Raw genomic sequence first — 21,886 nt, forward strand, 5'->3', positions numbered from 1 at the left:
AAAAAAATAACAATAAATAACAACAAAACGGAAGCTGAAGCTACGCTGACGAAGCAGTCCACTATAAAAGTGAAACAGGAATTTTAAACAATACAGTTCACGAAAAAATCGTCTGAAAGATTCCATTTAGGTTCGATAGTCTGTAACTTTCGAACTTTCGTGGGCCATTTCATTCCACCGATTTGGCTGAGATTTGGCATGAAGTCTTGTTTTAGGGTCCTAATTACGAAATTAGTATAAGAATGTTCCAATTATTTTTGCTTACCAAAAAAACTGGAAATCGCCCTTGGTCTGCACATACTTGCCCGCCAATATGGTGGATCGAGGGTGATCTTTGACTTCAACTCTAGTTCTATCGTAAAAATTCCTCAACATTTCGTGATATTCATAAATATATCTTCCCCTCCTTTTAACCCAACAACATCAGTTAAAAAAACGCAAAAATGTGTCCACATTGTTTTAAAGTCATATCTCAACAAATATTTACAGGAATAACAACTACAATATGTCATTTTAAAGTGTATAAAATGGGCTTCTCAGGAAAAAAAAATTCAGAATTGAAAGCCAGGACTTTCCTAAAAAGTAAAATTTAAAACACAAAATAAGTAAGATATAGTGTAAAACTTGAGGTAAAAGTCACTTTTCCTCATAGGTATAGGTTAATCAAGATTAGTTGATAGCAAAAGTTAATTATTAACATGTCAGCAACATTTCCTGAAAATCTGAAAGAAAAAGAATAAATAATGAATTTTTTATTAATTTTTATGTGCACCCATGTCATTCCAAAAATATTAGCAAAAATTTGTCCACATTCAGTTTTTAATTCATATCTCAACAAACATTTACAGGAATAACACCTACAATATGTCATTTTAAAGTGTATAAAATGGGCTTCTTAGGAAAAAAAATTCATCATTGAAAGCCAGGAATTTCCTAAAAAGTTAAATTTAAAACACAAAATAAGTAAGACATAGTGTAAAACTTGAGGTCAAAGTCACTTTTCCTCACAGGTATAGGTTACTTAAGATTAATTGATAGCAGAAGTTAATTAATGTGTACAAAATGTAACGCTCACATGTACCTTTGCATTCTCGGTCATTCCCAGTGAATTCTGGCTTGCATGCGCAGTAATAAGATCCTTTGGTATTGCTGCAAAAGCCATGGGGACTGCAATTGTGAATCCCTTTGGCACACTCATCGATGTCTGAAGACAAGAAAAGAAACAGCAAGCGAAGAAAACAAACATATGAATAAGTGGGTCAGGTGGAAATTGCAAGTGATCATTTGCTTTTCTTTTCAATCTCGTTTATATTAATTAGGCTCATTGTAGTTATATTTTAATTCACTTACCCACAATTAGAATTACTTTTCAAATATTAGACGTCAGTCTCAGATTAAGAAAACAGCATGTCAGTTTACTTTCCTCTGTGTCTCTCTCTCTCTTTCACTCTCTCTTTGGTTTTCTTTTTTTTTTTGCTGCTTAGAAATGACGATGAAAACTACACATGTACATGTAGTTAGTGTACGACTTGACTGCTTCTCAATTCTTAATAATTGAATTGAAAATCTCACCTGAACGATAGAGAGGATTTTTTTGTTTTCCTGTCTGGCACTTCGGACCTTTGTATCCAGCAGGACATAGACACTGATAAAGTTTGTCTGTAAAAACTGCCTCGACAAGTGGCGTTGTTCGCGCAAGGATTGTCAGCACACATGTTCTAGCGAAAGAAAGAGAGAGATAAAAAAAATCTTTCACGCTCAATACGACACGACTTAGCCCAAACAGCGTACTATGCAAGTGTGTTGAAAAGTTACACATGAACTGCTTTTGCAATATTCACTTAAGAGAAACTTATTACAGTGGCCATTCGATTCAAAGATCGTTTTTCTGTAGAGTTAGATCGTGATTGGTACACCTAAGAATATGAAGGGATGAACAAATGAAATGAGTGAATAGAGAGGTAAGCGAATTAACGAGAGAACGAGTGAAATGGTAATCGGAAAAGCACATCTCATTCAGTCTTGAATGAAGACAAACGTTCACTCCAGAAGAAGGCCCGGGTAATTATTTTAATCTCAAGAGAAGTTACTGATCATTCATCTTGGATGACGCTGCCTTAATTATGGCTGCAATAAATATATTGTAAAGTGTTTCCCCGCACAGGCTGCTTGGAAATATCAAAAAATACAGAAGAGAGTCCTTACCACGATGTGATAGTGATGTGAGCTTTCATTTTTTTTTGTATTCCTTGGGGTTGCTGTACTTATCAGATGACAATAACTCGCACCACAGTTTTATTTCGAGGGTCAAGTTCACAGAAATACAAGAAGGATGTTGAAGGCATCTCATGGTACACTCCAAGTCGTCGCGCACCGAGATTATTCCAACTCGAGGCACATTCAAATAAAGGAACTCATCTGCAGAAAACAGACCTTGTATTAAGTCTGTTACTCGGTGGTCTGCAGTGTTCGTTTCTGATAATTGAGCCAGTGGAGCACTTTCAGCGAAAAGCTAAATAAATCTGATACAATTTCTAAATGTCTTACGCCATGAATGCCTAGTTATGTTCATACTGCTACATTTGTTCTGATGCCAAAAAGAAAACAAGCGGCTGGAAATGGAGCCTATCCTTTTAAAAGTTTTACCTTTAGAACTAATCTTTCGAAATATTCTCGCTATATTCCTAAAACATTTTTTTCGAATCCGCTCTAATTTATCCTATCCAAATATCACTTTTGCATTTTTGAAAAGCATTTTCGCGAGAGTCATGAGGAAGAGTTGAAGAACACTAGACCTTGTAATTTTAAACAAATTGACCTTTCCCTTCTTTGGCTCATACGTATGTGATGATCAATATCCGGAAATCTTTCACATCGATTAAAAAAAAACACACACACACACACACATTTGCTGTAAGTGGAGAAATTGTACTCAGAGGTGCAACCTTAAATAGTCCTGCCATATACAGTTTTGTCTATACCATGAAATATGGCGTCAAGGTTCAATTTTTAAAAACCTAGGCTAGCCCAACATTTTTTTTGTGACATTTATGGCCCTCTAGATTCAGTTCACTTGAAAAAAGCACACAAAGAGCTTTGCGTCAAACAATTCAAAGAGCAGTTTGAACAGTGTCGGCTGAAATGTGTGGGATACATGATTTAAGCTGAGCTGCGATGATTTCATTATTTGGGACGGTTGAGTACACACAATCAATCAGTGAAATACCCTTCTTCTGAGCTAGATTTCCTATTTCTCTGCATCGTATTTCCTTAAACTCGCATTTTCTCAGGCAATTTGAGTTAAAATTTATTTTCGGATGTATATTATTATCAGGTAAATTCCATTGCTGTGTGACATTGCGTAAAACACCAGTCGAATTACCGTACTAACACTGGTTAGTTTGGTGCTAGTAACTTCTTGTAGGACACAAACATATTCTTCCTAATTTCCAGCAACATCTTGTGAAACTTCAATTTCTACACAGGAGGCGAAAAATTATTTAAAAAAAAAACATATTCTGTTAAAGTCAGTTGCATATCGTCCTAATTACGTATGGAAATATAATTCCCAAAATATTTCTTGCAGGAAAACAAAAAGGAAAGTGATCATGATGAAGGAAATGGAATCCTCTTTCGAAACTTTAACGAGTGGCGCTTGGTTATCTCACGTTTTAGAGCGCTCGACTGGCGTGGAGAAGGTCGAGGGTTCAAGCTCAAGACCGGGCCAACACTCAGGGTCGTAAAATATTGAGGAGAATGTTCCTATTTTTGCTTTGACAACGGTTCTTTTCGGGTAAGAACGATAAGCCGTAGGCCCCGTCTCCTTTCTCTTCTCTGAAATGATTAACAGGGACGTTAAAGAACCAACGCACTTCTCGCAAAGAGTCGGGAACGTAGCTCCCGGTGTTGCGCTCTGGCCATGTCATGGTATACACAAACCTACATTTAAACCAGTTCTCGTTTCAACTCGTTTTTTACAGACACGGGTTTTTAAGCAAGACCACTTTCATATAGACTTCCATCTATCTCTAGAGAAGGCCTATTTAAGGAATTTTATAAATTTCCTGAAATGGAGGGAATGGTTTCTATATTGGAAAATAATTTGAAATTTGCAAAAATTAACATTTATGCTTGTGACTTCGCCCATATCATATGATTGTGTGAAAGACCATTACGTTTGTTAGACTGATTAACGCATGAGTATTTGACGTTCTGTGTGAGATCTATAAAAATATTTGCGAATTTTTCTCCACGTTCTGTAAGCCAATATTTTAAGGCATACTTTTAGTCGTCATTTATATATACTTTGGCCTTTTACATCTATCTTTTTTACTTATTAAATTCAGAGGGGTTGGGTTTTTTTAATGAAAACCTTGTCAGTTCTTGAAATTGGTTTTTTTCCCCTCAGACACTTGGTTTTCTAAAGAGAAAGGACATCTTTCCGGAAGATACAAATTAGGAAATTTTATAAAATGACTTTAATAATAAGAACACGACGAATTCTTAATCGCATTGCCTAGGCATTAAACTCTTCGAAGACAATTGTTCTTCCTTTCTCAACGACTCAAAAAGTGTAAATATAGCGAAAGGATTTCGATGGGCTTAATCGTTAGCCACAAAATAATGCAAGCGTTGGGCGTAGAACTGACAGATATTAACCGTCAGCCGTAAACAAAGTTAAATGTAAAAAATTCAATGTTTTAGACTTGGCGGAAAGAAATTAAATGGTAGCCTTAACAAAGCCAAAATTTTAACCGTTAGTTATAAAAGCCATCACCCCACTGAGACTTACTAGTAAACGAACATATACGTTAACGCAGAAATTAAAAAAAAAAAAAAAAAACATTACCCGAAAAAACAGTTGTTCGCGCGTTATAATATGGAGATCAAACGGAAATTGAAAGACATGATCGATGACTTACGTGAGAAACTATGGTGGTCATCCTATAAGAGTGAGAACTCCAGGTATATAAGATTGTTGTCAATTTTCAGTAATTATTCTCCCAGCATTTGCACCCAGCCGTGCGACGGACTATGTTATTCTGCTGAACGTGTTTTGGCCTGCTTGTTATAAATGTAAACAATAATATCTTGAACGACTTTGAATATATGAAAATCATTATTGTCGAGTATTAGTAAAGGGAAACTATTCCTCGTGTTGCCACATGCATCTGAAGTAAAGATGGAACCAGGCACAACTTTAACTAGCTTCTTCTCTATCTTTTGCTGTAATCGACACCAACTTGATTTGTTCAACTACATTGAACGTTCAACGTCTATCCTACTGCACAAAAAATATTAATGCAATTTTGAGGAAAACAAGCTCTGAACAAGCGGTAGCTTTAATTTTCGCATGAACCTACTCGCTCTGCTTGTTGACAAGCATCTCTATGTTTGAAGCTAAATAAGAAATTAACTGCTTTTGAAGACCGTTTAGGTATTTGCATATTGAGAGGCGATTTTTAATCGCAACGGAACAAAATTAACTGATAGCCCTAAAATAACAAAAATTATACCGTTTACCGTAAAGAGCCATCACCCCAGATTAGACTGGCTAAAAAAATGGATGGATTCAAAGATTCTCAAATGAATTATTTCCCAATCCCTTTTCTGTTTGTTTTATAGCAGCCTTCTCTTTGTTGTTTTGAGCTCGCATATTAAGAAGGTTTTGTACTATTCGAGGTCATATTTTTTTTGTCCTAAACGAGAAAGATCGAATGATCATGAAGACAACGAGAATTATGGTAAAATATTGTAGCTTATTTTAAGAAATTACGCGAAATAAGAAAGGATTAGATAAACTGAAACAAGGACGAGAATGAAAAATATTATTCAGCAGACAGTAAAACATAGTACGCGGAAATGCGACTTATAAAATATATTTTCTCAGCACACACTGTCATAAAGATTTTCCGGTGAAATTTTTGTACAATGTGACTGATGTGAGATTTCAGAAACTGATTGAAATTTACTTTACATTCAAACGGTATAAGTGATTGTATGAAGATAAAAAATGGGTTTCATGTATAAGATATCTAATTGCTTGGAGATGTAATCGTTTCGACGTTTTCGGAAAAACGGCATATGGAAAAACGTAGTGCGCGTCATTAGTTTTCATTTCTACTATAGTAGAATTATAAAGGCCCACCTCATCTAGGGTGGAAGGGATCTGGGAGTAATAATGAAATAAGGAAAAAATATAAGAAAGATGTGAACGGAACAAAGGATATGATAAAACATTTACCTGGAGAACAGTTAGCTGCTGTGAAAAAAGAAGGCAAGAGAAAGAAAATGAGATGGCACTTGAAATCAGCAGACATGATGGATGGCTGAAGCACGTACTGAAGTTTAGCTTTGCTTGCGCTTTAAGTTTCACAATTAAGTTGCTCTCAAGTTGTATGTGCTGCATCAACTCGAATCTGGTTTTACTTTACAACGATACGTTGCGCAACTGGGTGATACAATAGACTACCAGCCTCCATCTGTCTGACACAACTTGGGTTCATTGGTTCTTTATTAGGTTCCCGCCAATTGTAGCGGCCTGTTAAAGAGATGGGTTTGTTCTTTTCTGTAGCTTAATCATAAAGGGACTGGAAAGGAAACTAGAACAGAACCTTAGAGATATGGGTTTCTAATTAATTGCAGTGGCCTCCTCCCTCGAAAAATTTGAAAATTCAAATGCGTTCTGATGCTTTTCCGTGAGGTTTGGAGCACTTCTCAAAGTATATATTTTGTCACAGAAAAGAACAAAAAAGTCCTCTTAAAAAGGTACTTATTTTAAAATAGACCGTCACAATGAAGACCATTAAATCAGGATCTCAATGGGTGGGGAGGAGGGGAGCTTTGACGGCTGACGTTTAATTTCTTTCCGATTTTGCCGGTTGACAATTCAATTTTCGGGATCTTTGACGGTTGATGGTCACATTTTAGGGCCGGCGGTAACGTATTTCTTCGTTAAGTTTAGGATCACAGTACGTTTTTCATCATTTGCCATAAATTATTAACTATTTTGAGGACTAATCAGTTTTCCTTTGACGGAATGGAGCTAGGCGTACTTACAATACTTCCAACAGTAATTTATGATTAATTTTGAACGACAGTTTACTTCTGTAAACTTTTGTTCAAAGCTATTTTTGTTTGGTCGATTGTCTGCAAGCTGTCACATTTGGCGATTAATACTACCATATTCGAGAGCGCCTTCACCTCAGGGCAACTCGTTGACACTTTACGCAACATAGGTGCCTTGTCTCAGCCGTTGTCACTCATCCTGATTACACAGTCAAAACTACGAATCCGACTCCATTTACTTCTCTTTTCCACTTAACTCCTCACTAGCTAGTTCAAGAACTACTTCACTGCTGACCTAGTGATTCCATCTGATATTCATTATGAAGGGTGGGTAAAATTGAACTATGGTGCGTAATGTCCTAACTTGGTGATCTTACAAATCCGCGTGTTACTGCAGTCGACAAAAGTACTCTCAAACGCTTTTTGAATGCTTTGCCAAGGAGCGGTGACGTAAATTGAAAGATAACATTTTGCTGAGGCTCAAATTTTCCGTTTAGATATTTACACAGAATGTTTAATTATAAGAAATCCCTAAACTCGTCATCTTCATTTTTTTATGAATTTACTTTTCAATTCACTTTCGTACTCATTAACCAGTATTGATTCAAGTCCAACGTTGGTATGGAGTTGCGGTATACACTATTTCCTCGAAGAAGCGCCCGAGCGCTTATTTATTTATTTTTTATTTATTAATATATGGGCAATATCAAGAAGTGTTTTTTTTTATCCCTACTAATTTGTTTGAGAAAGTGGGGACAGCTTTAGGGTCAACCTGTGTTTTAATCAGCGAGAAGCCAGCCATGAGAAACTTCCACCCTACTGGCCCTTTATGATGAAACATTTATTAATACTGAAACCTCACGAGTTTACATGAAAATTACTACTTCATGGCCTTGTATGGAGAAGGAGAGCATCATCCATGGCTGTGAAATCAAGTCTGATCTAAGTCCGTCAGTTGTATCCTTTGCTTGGGGTGTTTAAAACCAAAACCAGAGTCTTTTGACGGCTTTCTACTAAAAGAAAATAAAAACCAACAATAAGGTTATCACAGGGGCCTGTCACACCAAAGAATGATGACCCAAAGAAGCAATGGACCCTAAATTGAACATATGCGAACTGTCTGATATACAGGATGATACTCACCACCAAATCTTGATTGGTTTTTAAGCTTCTGTATTTGATTGATCGAGAGGGCGTCCAGAGTTTTATAGACCATTCATAGGTGAAGTACGAAGTAAAACCGGTGCAATTCGGGTTTAATTTGGATGCTAAAAAATCCTAAATTATCCTCTTCACCTTTGCTCTCTAAGGAGAGATCAAATGGGTAATTTCTCTGAAAAGAAACAATAAATCCATAAATCAAAAGGTAATGAGAGTTAAAAAAAATTATCAACCTTATGAACTTTAATTTAATACCACCTTCTTAACAGTAACATTGAAAGAAATGTGTAGCAGATGGTAAGGAGAACTTACGCTGCGATCCAAGGAATAAAGGGTATATGGGACATTCAGCAGTAGGTTCTTAGAACGTTTTGAAAATGCTATGCCTGAATGTGGGAAAATGATTTCTGCCAATTTTACTGTACCCTAGTTCTTAACCTTTTTTAAGAAACAATACTACACGTGTGTGAGATATACGTCGAAAAAACCAAATCCAAGATTTCTCTCCTTGTGAAAAGTTTGGGTTAGATTTTTTCCTTGGGTATTTCCATGCTTGTATTTCTTGTAAACATTTTACTTAATAACTTTATTTCTCATTTTTGTGAGCTATAATTGATGATAAACATTTTTCAGGCTGTTCTGTACTAAACTTTCTTTGGGATCTTTCCCTACTTTCCAGGCTACTTCAATTTATACATATTGAGCAACTGACAAAAACAGTATTAAGGACCATTGTGACGGTTCTCACAAAATAAACCAGCTGGAAAATAGAAATCATGTGAAAGGTAACATCTGCTCATAAGTCAAAGGGCTGTTCCTGCAAGAGCTTATCCAGCTTTTATTGTTGTAGAGCAACTAAGGGCCTGTTATTTCCCGTACTCTGCCACCAACCTCCATTGGGTGGGATGCCAATCTATTGCAAGGTTAACCGTTTCCGCCCTAAAACCAGGATGCATATTCTCCCCACTGTTCTCCATGTTTTCTAAAGAGTCAAGGAGGAGAATTAGTTTAACAATCCAGAGCTTTAGTCAGCGATCAGTTCCTTGATTTGGGTGACCTTAATGTTTGACCCAGGGGTGATATTGTAAGAGAAATTAGATGCTTGTCACTCTTAGAGGTCAAAGGTTGAATAAGTGTTTGTTTATAAATTTTTTAATCGTTTAATTCTTGTAGAGGACAATGGATTCCGAGAATAGGAAAGGAAAGGCTTTGAGCTTTTCAGTGGATGGGAGGGATGTCAAAAACCAAAACAAAAGAAATTACAACAGCCTATTGGAATATAAGAAAACATCACATGGGGCCAATTGAGATTTTAAAGCTACCACAAGCAAACTGCCAGGGGGCTGAAGTAGATGAGACATGTAATTGGTTCAGAGACCAGTGCTGGTTTTTCAGCGAGAGAAAAAATCTGGGCAGAAGAAAATTCACCCGTCTGTGTCAAAATTGGAATATGTGTGCTGATCTCGTTCTGATGCTAGGCGTTAGAAAAGAGTTATCAGCAAAACAAAGTATTAAGAGAATTTTAATTTCTATTTAAATTTTCTATTTTTTCTTTCATGTTAGTGATCCCGAAGCACCATTTTTTAGTCAGACAGGTGCAGTATCATAAATTTAGTTTGAAATGTTTATGTCTCCGGGAGAAAACTAAAGTGAAAAAAGTGAAAAGCGATAAAAAGAGAATTGAATGTGGCTTTCATTTCGAAGAACATCATTTTAAAAGAGAGTTTGACCGTGAGGGAAGGGAAAACGGTGACCAGCATTGGAAGATATGGTTCTGAGTGGGAGATTTGCAACGAAAGGGTGAATAAAGTGGAAGACAGGAAAGAGCGTAAAAGAGAGGGCACCTACGTAAAACGGGCGATGTGGTGGAGAGACAAGATTAGTTACGGAAGATTGTTACATCTAAGCAGCAAGTCCACGGTAGTTCTCAGATAAGTGCCCCACCCGAACTTAGCTGAACTGATATGTCCAGAACTGTGCAACTACATCTCACTGAAGGCAACGAAAGATAAAACTGCAACAAACTAGTCTATTTTATTGAAGTATCGTTTCAATTTCATTAAGGCCAGAAATCATAGCTGTTCCTGTCCAATTCGATCCTTTAAAGATGATAGTCATACATATAACAATAGAAACGCAGTGGGAGAGATTTTGACCCGTCCACCTTTTCCTCAAAGGATACACCTCCCGAAATCTGAGGATAATATTGGAAAACATTATTGGCCAATAATAATTTCTACGACAAAGTAAGCGAGTTGGACACCTCTGTTATCAGAATATTTCAATGCTGTTTGATATGCCGTCTTATATGAAAAAAGTGTTTAACTTGGTATCTGAAATTTACCTATAAAGAGTTCAGGGAAAGAATGGCTAGAGATTGATCCAGGGTAAAACCAAAGTTATATACGGGCATAAGTCCCTATCCGAGGGGTTGCACTTGAAACAGGAAAAACTATACTTTGACAATTGGACTTATTATTGTTTCAGGTTTTTTTTTTTTTTTTTTTTTTGCAAAACCTGAGTCATATTTATTGCACCAACATGTATCCCATGGCTTTGATGTATGTCTCCATTATCTGTAAAATATTTGGCCTCGTTACCACAAGTGCTTGAATTGTTAGGGTTCCCTCCTGTGCCAAATCCGATCCTTGAGTTGCACGAGTCACACCCATACTCGTTGTTGCTAACGATACCAATTCTGGCTTTAGAAGATCCACTCTCTCTACAAACGACATTGAATCCTTCTTTGTTGTAGTTGTACTGTAATGAGCCTTGGGAACCAATCAACTCTTTCCACTTCTCACGACCCAGTGAGGTGGCGCGGTATTGGCCATCAGCAAGCAGTGAGCGAAGAGAGTCAGCCTGCTTGTGGATGACAATGAACTTGAGCTGTTGTTTGATCTTCATACCGAGACAGATCTTGGAGAAGGATGTGTTCCAGTAGGTGAGTAGCTTTGATTCCTCTCCGTCAAACCCAGTCTCTCCTCCGGGAACATTGTGTCCTTGGTAATTTATCCAGTAATGGTTATTATAATGGAAGGTGGTCTGAAATGTAGGAGAAATTGAATTTTTTTTTTTACTCCGAATTAATGGATATTTGCTGTCGAAGTCCTGTCGTATATGTGCATTTATTGATCCATTACTCATTTCTTTTACCGTTGAATTGACCTTGGTGTTTACGGCATCGTGTCGTAAAGACTAAGGTCATTTTTTTCCAACACGGACCCCGCGCCGTAGATCAGTGTATAACATACCTATCTAGTTATAAGGCGTTCTGATGTGTTTTCAATTGCCCGCCAATCAAGAGGCATTGATGTGATAATAATTTATGAAGTAAATGAAGGATGATAGACGTTGCTACTCCTTAAAGAAATTCCTATCTCTTTTTGGATATAACAAAAACAAATTGGAGTTTGTTTGTGTCACGATAAAAGTAACCTGATCTCCCGATGAGATTTTGTGATATTCCTATGATCCATGATTCCTCCTCATTGGCTAGTTGATTGGCCCTAAATGTTCCATAGTCCCCCAAAAATCCTCCTCTACCTATCCCCCTCCCCCCGCTGTGTAGGGGATGAGCAATGACAGCTCTTTAAATCAGTGTGATATCTACATATCCATTAACTAGCGTGGAACTTCAACTCAGATAAGATATATTCTTTGTTCCGACCAGCTTTTAACCGAATTATGATCTTAACGATGTGTATTTCTTATGTAGCTGTTACATGATATTAAAGACAAATATGTTAGCATATATTTATGCATTCTTTTTCAACAGTCACTACACACAGTAAGTCTTGAACGAGGTCTGTTCTTCATGTGTTACCTTCTCGATAAAACACAAAGGGCATACATAAGTTACATGCACGTTTTTAACTTGCAACGTTTTGAAAGAGAGCGTGTTTATACAGGAAATGAATTTTTTAATGAAAGTATGCACCTTTCTGCCGTCAATCTTCATGAATGGCGTCCATCCTCCATCTCCACACCCAAAATTTCCCATGTGACAGAAAACGGACAATGGTTGGGAGTCAACAAGAAGGGTAACCACACCACTCACATTGGATCTTTTGAATCAAAATGAAAAAAAAAAAAAAGAAATACAACTAGTTATGAAAGCAATGATGGTGAAATAAAACTTGAGCTTATAAAAATAATTATCATAGCTACAACGGTGGCAATGAAAATGATAATGGGAGAGATACTGAGTGATAATAATGATGATGATTCAATAAATAAGCAAATTAAAAGTTGATCTTTCAGACGTCAAAATCAGCGGAATATAAAAACCAGCCTTTATAATAACAATGCTCGGTTAAGTTTCCTTGAATCAAACAGGTGTGCGAGGGTAAAGGATATTGTCCACTTCTTCTGTGAGGACAATAATGCACTCCACTGAAATGAATCAAGGTTTAAAGGATGAATTTCTTAGCATATGGAATGTGGTTTGAAAATTGGGGTATATTCGGTGCCGTGATGGGCTTAAACTGTATGCGGGCAAGTGCAATATTTGATGTACTATGTAAATAATATCGAAAATCAATTCTACTTGCATGTCATGAATTCTTTTACACGAGGAAGCTCCTGCAAGAAGTTTAAAAATATCTATGATTAGAAGAAATTGAAAATTTTTTTAACTACATCTTAATCCATCATTGGGAAACTATACTGACTGCAATCTGATTGATTGACAGAAGAATTTGTTCATTTTCCAAGTTCTGCTTTTTGGCTGGAAAGATTTGTCAGTTTTCATTCACTTTATTTGGCAGCATGTATGTTTTCTTCAAAGTCGAAGAAAAGTTTTAAGCTAATAAGCAATTTACTTGATGCAGCTGAGTATAATATCCAGAAATATCAAAACCGAGGTCTAAGTTGTCTTCTCAAGCCAAAGAATGAGGGAGATCGCGCAGACACAGACACAAGATTTCATAAATCGCGATTTCATGCGAAAACCGAATTCAGCCATTTTCTCATTGCAAGGATTTTTAAAAAATCTGAGTTTGCAAACGTTTTAAAGCAGTCCACGGAAGAGGGACTTAGAAAGTTATAAGGGTTGCAGGGCTCAGAAGAAGAGTAGTGCTATCGCCAGTGTATCAAAATTCTTACTTAGACTTTTCACCAGCTGATTTTCCTCTACATTCCGACCCCAACGTTTACCTTTACATTCTTGTCCATTTCCAGTGAATCCAGGTTTACATGTACAGTTGTAAGACCCTTTGGTATTGTTGCAATAGGCATCAGGGCTACAAGAGTGTGACCCTCCGACACACTCATCGATGTCTATAGATGTAAAGCCGAAAAACAGTTGACGAAAACATATAAAAGATTTCAAAGGTCAGCAAAATTACATGATATTCGTATTTCATTTGGACAGCATTAATATTTGTTGTTGAGAACATCAAATAGGTTTCTGTAGCCATACAACAGTCTGTCCAACAAAGGATGAATGAACCTAAGAAACAATAATGAGTAGATTGATTCCAATAGATGCAAAAACACTTTGGTGATGAAGAAAAAAATTTTTCAATGTGCTCTCGTCCATATATATCTCTGCCCGCGTTGAGTTTCACTATACATTTTCTTGCTAAGAGGATCGAGATGTAAGTTACCATCCCTTTGTGGACAATTTGCAATTGTAAGCTTTATTTAATAGATCTAACAACTACCTTTACATTCTCGTCCATTTCCCGTGAATCCAGGTTTGCATGTGCAATTGTATGAACCTTTGGTATTGTTGCAAAACGCACCAGAGCTGCATTTGTGTAGCCTGCAAACACATTCCTTGATGTCTGAACAAAAAAAAAATTCAGAAATAAATAAAAACAAAATTATCGTATCGAAAAAGAGAACAAAACAAAACAAATAGAAGCAACAAAAACTGTAAAAACAACAATAATTGGGTAGGCCTCCTTCACATGCTGTTCTTAACAAGGTAAACGTACTATTTGTATTCTCATGACGACTACACATTATTTTTGCTCTATACAGACTGAAATAAATGTATTCAAAATGAATCGATCAACAGCCACCTTGTAAGTCACAAGCCGTACTAATGAGCCGCGAAAAAGTCATATATTCCCTCTTGTTTAATCCGGAAAGTTCTACTTTTGCTTGTGGTTCATGTATTTTACTATTGTTTCTTTCCACTTTCAGTGCAGCTCTGAAGAAGATAGATGAAAACGAATAAGGAAAAGGGAGTAGACGAAATGAAATGACAAAAAAAATAAAAATTCGTCATTGAGCTGTGTTGGTGAAGAAACTGCGACAAAAGCCTGTTGTCCTTCGGTTCTTACTGACTAGTAAGAGAGCTTTAAGCTACATGAGGATAGTAGAAGCTCTTTTATTCTTCATGACCCAATTAACAAACAACTCAGTAAAGTTTTTCCGTGTTGTTAAACTGCTGAAGGCCTCAAGATATCAACACTTAAGTTGTGGTTACCTCTTGCGCAAATCGGACCCTCAAATCCAGCGGTACAAAGACACCGATAACCTTTCTTTGTAAATCCGCTCTGACAAGTAGCATTGTTCTTACAAGGACTTTGTACACAATTGCTCTGACAGAAAAAAACAAACGGTTGCCATTTTCATTATCATTGTCATCATTATAATCATTTTCAACATTCAATAATCAACTGCACCATCATCAACTGCTACCATCATCAACATCGTCATCGTTATCCTTGTCATCATAGTTGTACTTCCATTTCTATATTTCTCCAATAACTTTAAAATACTTTGTCTTTGAAGAGATTTTGGTGAAGAGCACAGACACAATATTACCGCTAATGTCTTGAAAGAGTGAAAACAACTCAAGTTCGTAAGTTAAGGTGAACATGAGACTAAGAGTTTTGAAAAGAAAAACAAAATAAACCAATGTGAATCTTAAATCGAAACTTATATTTACCTCAGCTGCGTGATAAGAATACATCTCTTCTTCTATCAACTTTTCTTCGTGTCCTTCATGGGTAGCATTGTTCAGTTCACAGTTTTAGTTTCCATTTCCATCTCCCCGTGTATAAAGATTAATGCTGACGCAGTCGGGCTCCATATAACACAAGTTTTCACAGAACCTGGAAACTGTTATTTCCACGGTGCGAATTGTGTGGTTTACTAGGCGTTTCCCTTCAAATGCTTTCTCAGGCCCAAACTCCAAATTACGACACTGGTCTGCGATGTAGACTTCTTTGAAATGGAAATAATAAATACATTAAACATAACACTATTGCTTTTGATGATATGTTAAGAATTACGGGAAATGTGGTAAGTGACATTTCATTATCAATTGTGTTAGACTTGGACTTTTTTTCTTCATCCATTTTATTTCTATCTTGTAGAAAGTGTTTAAAAGGAAAAAAGATATACAAACTCTGGACAGTGTCTCGGGTTTGCATAACTTTCTCCCAAGTCTCCCATATTTTAACATTTCTTCAGTAAATATACGTGGATAAAGCTAATTCTCTGACCTAATGAAGAATTCTTCAAATTTGAATATAAAGTTTCCCAAAATGTAACGATAACTCAAACCAAAGGTAAACATGAATTGGATATGGGTCATACTGAAATGAACCTTGTGACCTGACAGCCTTAGGTATCATAAAGCAGAGCTCCAATAAAAAAAGGGAGACAGAAACAGAATACATGATACGGAGCAGAGAAAAGAGGATGGCAACACCGGCAGACCTGCCAGTCCCGAAGGACCACAGACATTTGCCGCGCCAGAGTATTTCGAATTCCTCCGCTTGTTTTTTGCATGAGACATGTGTTTCTTGTAAAAGGATTATGTCACAGTTTGAATAATTTAATTCTTGAATAATTTTTCGACTTTTACTGGAGGACCCGAGTCCTCGCACATTTAGAGAAATTATTTTAAGCTTACTCATTGAATATAAATAAAAAATTAATATCTGTACCGCCTTCTCCTAGGTTTAGCTCTCTCCCATCCATCATCATCAGTTTCGGAGCCAGAGTAGTCACGGCGGGAAGATCTATCGCGGTCATCGCGGCCGCGATAATAATCTCGATCGCTTCTATCTCTCTCTCTTCTGTCGTCTCTCCGGTCATCTCTTCGTTCTTCTCGATCGTCCCTCCCTCGCTCGTCTCTTCGTTCTCTTGGTCGTTCTCTTCTACCTTCGTCGCGTTGTTGTTCTCGTTGTTTCTCTTGATCTTGTTGTTTCTGTTGTTCTTGCTGTTCCTGCTTTTCTAGTAATTTCTGTTGTTCTTCTTGTTGTCGCTGTTGTTCTCTCTGTTGTTGTAGTTTTTTCTGCCTTTCTTCTCTTTCCTTGGCGCGCTGGGCTCGCTCTTGTTTCTTTTCCTTTTCAGTTTTAGGTGGCGTTGGCTCACTATCGACGTTCGCGCTGAAGAGCAGGAAGGGGCATTGAGGCATGGAATGGTTGTCCGCTAAACAAACGGAACATCTTGGCGAGTCTTTACATTCTTGAGCTCGATGCCCAGGGCATTCACAATTAAAACAACGGACTGCAGAGCAGTCTTTGGCCATGTGGTCAGTAGCTCCACAATTCCGGCAAGCTTTTGGCTGATTTGGGTACCATATTTTGATAGGTTCACCAGCTATGTTGATGTTGGCAGGGATAGTTCGATGTAGCGCCATTCGAGCCGTTCTTACTCCATTCTCGATATGTTGTGCAATTTTGTCGCGCCGAAATGAAAGGACACGACCGTAGTGGCTGAGTCGGCCAATCACGGCAGTGTCGGGTAGTTCAGCGGGGGCTTCATGGATCTTGACGAGGACCAAACGATTTTCGCAGTCGCCCAGGAACACTTTGAGACCGGCAATCACGACAAAAGGTGTTTCAAGAGCGGCTTCTTTAGCTGCACGGCTCTTAAAAGTCACGATCCAAGATCTATTGGACGCCTTTCTCTGGATTCCGGTGATAGCGTCAATATCGATTTCTGCCGCGTCAAAAGCTTCGAGAATTATTTGCGATGTGACGGTTGTATCAACGCTAAAATAAATAGAGCGATCCTTCGTGATTCTACTTTGACTAGGAGCATTCAAAAAAGGCACGGCCTGAAATTTCACACCCTTATTTTCCAGATTTTTTAGTACCTCAGGGATTTCGATTTCCACGTCTGCGCCCCAGGACTGTGAACCTTCTACGCTTGCGTCTACGACGTCTCCTGGATTCGCTGTCGAGTTATCTGTAGTAAACTGGCTGATATTTTCACTTTCCTGGCTGTCCATGTTGACCAATTGCTGCAAAAGCAAGGAAAATAAACTTTTCATAAGCCTTTTAACCTTACCCAAGAGGCCGAGAAGCTTTCAGTACTGTTTCGGCCTTCTGGGCCGAATCAGTGCAGTGCTGATGCTATGATGGAGGTAAGGCTATATATCCACCCCAAGTGATCTCACACGTGTGGTATCATCTAAGCCATGCCAGAGTGCTCAAACTAGATAAACTAGTGAGCATGCTCACTGTTAACAATTAACAGCATGAGCACTCAGAGTGCTCAAACTAGATAAACTAGTGAGCATATATATATATATATATATATATATATATATATATATATATATATATATATGCATGCTCACTAGTTTTTCTAGTTTGAGCACTCTGGCATGGCTTAGATGATCCCACATATGTGAGATCACTTGGGGTGGCTATATGGTCTTACCTCCATCCTAGCATCAGCACTGCACTGATTCGGCCCAGAAGGCCGAAACAGTACTGAAAGCTTCTCGGCCTCTTGGGTAAGGTTAAAAGGCTTATGAAAAGTTTATTTTCCTTGCTTTTGCAGCAATTGGTCAACATGGACAGCCAGGAAAGTGAAAATATCAGCCAGTTTACTACAGATAACTCGACAGCGAATCCAGGAGACGTCGTAGACGCAAGCGTAGAAGGTTCACAGTCCTGGGGCGCAGACGTGGAAATCGAAATCCCTGAGGTACTAAAAAATCTGGAAAATAAGGGTGTGAAATTTCAGGCCGTGCCTTTTTTGAATGCTCCTAGTCAAAGTAGAATCACGAAGGATCGCTCTATTTATTTTAGCGTTGATACAACCGTCACATCGCAAATAATTCTCGAAGCTTTTGACGCGGCAGAAATCGATATTGACGCTATCACCGGAATCCAGAGAAAGGCGTCCAATAGATCTTGGATCGTGACTTTTAAGAGCCGTGCAGCTAAAGAAGCCGCTCTTGAAACACCTTTTGTCGTGATTGCCGGTCTCAAAGTGTTCCTGGGCGACTGCGAAAATCGTTTGGTCCTCGTCAAGATCCATGAAGCCCCCGCTGAACTACCCGACACTGCCGTGATTGGCCGACTCAGCCACTACGGTCGTGTCCTTTCATTTCGGCGCGACAAAATTGCACAACATATCGAGAATGGAGTAAGAACGGCTCGAATGGCGCTACATCGAACTATCCCTGCCAACATCAACATAGCTGGTGAACCTATCAAAATATGGTACCCAAATCAGCCAAAAGCTTGCCGGAATTGTGGAGCTACTGACCACATGGCCAAAGACTGCTCTGCAGTCCGTTGTTTTAATTGTGAATGCCCTGGGCATCGAGCTCAAGAATGTAAAGACTCGCCAAGATGTTCCGTTTGTTTAGCGGACAACCATTCCATGCCTCAATGCCCCTTCCTGCTCTTCAGCGCGAACGTCGATAGTGAGCCAACGCCACCTAAAACTGAAAAGGAAAAGAAACAAGAGCGAGCCCAGCGCGCCAAGGAAAGAGAAGAAAGGCAGAAAAAACTACAACAACAGAGAGAACAACAGCGACAACAAGAAGAACAACAGAAATTACTAGAAAAGCAGGAACAGCAAGAACAACAGAAACAACAAGATCAAGAGAAACAACGAGAACAACAACGCGACGAAGGTAGAAGAGAACGACCAAGAGAACGAAGAGACGAGCGAGGGAGGGACGATCGAGAAGAACGAAGAGATGACCGGAGAGACGACAGAAGAGAGAGAGATAGAAGCGATCGAGATTATTATCGCGGCCGCGATGACCGCGATAGATCTTCCCGCCGTGACTACTCTGGCTCCGAAACTGATGATGATGGATGGGAGAGAGCTAAACCTAGGAGAAGGCGGTACAGATATTAATTTTTTATTTATATTCAATGAGTAAGCTTAAAATAATTTCTCTAAATGTGCGAGGACTCGGGTCCTCCAGTAAAAGTCGAAAAATTATTCAAGAATTAAATTATTCAAACTGTGACATAATCCTTTTACAAGAAACACATGTCTCATGCAAAAAACAAGCGGAGGAATTCGAAATACTCTGGCGCGGCAAATGTCTGTGGTCCTTCGGGACTGGCAGGTCTGCCGGTGTTGCCATCCTCTTTTCTCTAAACTTTCCAGGCAAAATTATCCGTTTTTTGACCGATTCCGAAGGAAGAATATTGAGCTTACTCATTGACTACTATAATTCTAAACTAAATTTAGTAAACATTTACTCTCCCAATACTATTTCGGATCGTAAAAGTTTTTTCTCTTGTCTGCACAATTACTTTCTCCCCCAAGGGGACCTAGTGATCGGGGGAGACTTTAATTGTGTGGACAATGTCCTAGATAAATTAAATTGTTCCGCCATCCTATTGTCTGATCAAAAACTTCTCCGATCCCTTTGTGCTGACTTCTCACTTACAGACATTTGGCGCAAAAACAACCCGCGCAAAGTAGCTTTCACCTGGTCTAATAAAGACCATACCCAGGCATCTAGAATTGACCGCTTTCTCGTCGCTAAAGGCTTAACCCTAGTAACGAAATGTAATATTCTTCCATGCGTATACGACCTATCCGATCATGACTTTGTAAAAATTGAACTAACGACTAACCCTTCTAATCACGGTCCTGGAATTTGGAAGTTCAACAGCTCTTTACTCTCAGATGTAGAATTTAAAAACATTATGTCAAAATCGATTAGCAACTTTAAGCTTAAAATCCCCGAATTCGCCTCCCTCCGCGAATGGTGGGATGCTCTAAAAATTGAAATCCGCAAAACAAGTATTTCATACTGTATCCGTAAACAGAGAACAGCAAATGCCACAAGAATCCTAATTACTAAGCAATTAACCCATGCTAAAAACGCTTTACATTCTAATCGCTTAAATAACCCAGGTGTAATTAGCGATTTGGAAAGCCAATTGTCCTCTCTGATCTCGAAAGAAGCCGAAGGAGCTAAAGTCCGCTCCCGAGCACAATGGTTCGAAGAAGGTGAGAAACCAACACGCTATTTCTTCCGTCTGGAGAAAAAACGAGCTGACATGAATAGTTTTGAATCTTTTTTTGACGAGAACGGTGTTCTCAGAAATTCTCAAAATGATCTTGAAAGAATTTTAACCAATTTCTACAAGAATTTATTCACCCAAGATCCTCTTGATATGCGAATTCAAACTGAAATAATTGACGGCCTCGAATTTTCACTGACTGATTATGAGCGCAATCTATGTGAAGGCCCTTTTTCTAATAAAGAATTACTTACTGCATTGGAAGGCCTTCAGACCGGCAAGTCACCCGGTTCTGATGGTCTCCCAACAGAATTTTACTCGTGTTTTTGGAACGATTTGAGCGAATCTCTCCTTTCTGTTTTGAACGAGGCCTTTCTTGCTGGCTCCCTCGCGGATAGCCAGTGCGAGGGCCTCCTACGACTTATCCACAAAAAAGATGATCGACGCCTCGCAAAAAATTGGCGCCCAATTTCCTTGTTAAACACTGACTACAAGTTAGCATCTAAAATCATCACTGAGCGATTGAAAAAAGTCATGAACTCCATCGTGCATTCAGACCAAACGTGCGGCGTGGTCGGCCGCACTATCTTCTCAAATTTGGCCTTACTTCGTGATGCCCTCGACATGATTGACAAAACTAATGAACCGGGTATTCTCATTTCCTTAGATCAAGAAAAAGCTTTTGACCGAGTTGACCACGAATTCATGATGAGAGTATTGCGTAAATTTGGTTTCGGCCCCTCCTTTTGTGGGTGGGTCGAACTATTTTATTCTAAAGCCTTCTCTAGAATCATTGTTAATGGCTCCCTGTCCCCCCCTGTCCACTTAAGAAGAGGGGTGAGACAAGGATGCCCATTATCTCCTCTCCTTTATGTGCTAGTTTCAGAAGTATTATCAACGCAAATCCGTAATTGTAAAGATATTGAAGGTTTCCTGCTCCCCGGAGCAGGGGGCCTTCAATATAAAATATCCCAGTACGCTGACGATGCTACTTGCATCTTAAAATCCGAAAGATCTCTTTCTTCACTTCTCCGAGTCGTATCAAAATTTGAACAAGGATCTGGCGCTAAACTGAACACGTCCAAATCTGAAGCAATGTGGTTAGGAAAATGGCGAACTAGAATTGAATCTCCCTATGGCCTCAAATGGGTCACTAAAATGAGAGTGCTTGGTGTTTACTTCTCAAACGGCCTCGTCAATGTCGACGACGACAATTGGCGGGCCAAATTAGACAAACTAAGTTCGGTTCTAAATCTTTGGAAACAAAGAGACCTGTCTTTTATCGGTAGGACCTTAATTGTAAATACTTTAGGCGCAAGCCGTTTATTGCACGTTGCTAAAGTCATCCCCCCACCCCGTTGGGTGCACGATAGCTTTAAGTCGATCATTTGGCCTTTTATCTGGAGAGGAAAAATGGAAAATGTTAGTCGCGATCGCTGTTGTGCGCCCCCATC

The 21,886-nt window shown here is 38.6% G+C and overlaps 2 protein-coding genes across 3 annotated transcripts in view; both read right to left on the reverse strand.

Annotated features, from left to right (window-relative positions):
* Window positions 1-10,245: 10,245 nt before the first annotated feature.
* LOC149042540 (putative skeletal organic matrix protein 5) lies at window positions 10,246-15,414 on the reverse strand. Of its 2 annotated transcripts, XM_089213114.1 has the most exons (6): window positions 15,134-15,414; window positions 14,669-14,783; window positions 13,896-14,018; window positions 13,387-13,509; window positions 12,170-12,813; window positions 10,246-11,274 (listed from the first exon to the last, which is right to left on the reverse strand). In XM_089213114.1, exons 1-5 carry the CDS (start codon window positions 15,155-15,157, stop codon window positions 12,635-12,637), a joined length of 564 nt encoding a protein of 187 aa, XP_089069240.1. In that variant the 5' UTR covers window positions 15,158-15,414; the 3' UTR covers window positions 10,246-11,274; window positions 12,170-12,634. The 2 variants fall into 2 exon arrangements, with proteins under 2 accessions (XP_089069240.1, XP_089069239.1); XM_089213113.1 differs by lacking the exons at window positions 13,387-13,509; window positions 13,896-14,018; window positions 14,669-14,783; window positions 15,134-15,414 and having other exon boundaries at window positions 12,170-12,612.
* A 2,318-nt stretch (window positions 15,415-17,732) lies between these two features.
* The window catches only part of LOC149042541 (uncharacterized), a 7,139-nt gene continuing 2,985 nt past the window's right edge, over window positions 17,733-21,886 (reverse strand). The window contains exon 2 of the mRNA XM_089213098.1: window positions 17,733-17,865. The gene's annotated coding sequence lies outside the window, so the exon portion shown is untranslated. The remainder of the gene's footprint in view (window positions 17,866-21,886) is intronic.

This window comes from Pocillopora damicornis, chromosome 7 (assembly GCF_964200805.1).
Source record: "Pocillopora damicornis chromosome 7, jaPocDami1.2, whole genome shotgun sequence".
Classification (NCBI taxonomy): Eukaryota; Metazoa; Cnidaria; class Anthozoa; order Scleractinia; family Pocilloporidae; genus Pocillopora; species Pocillopora damicornis.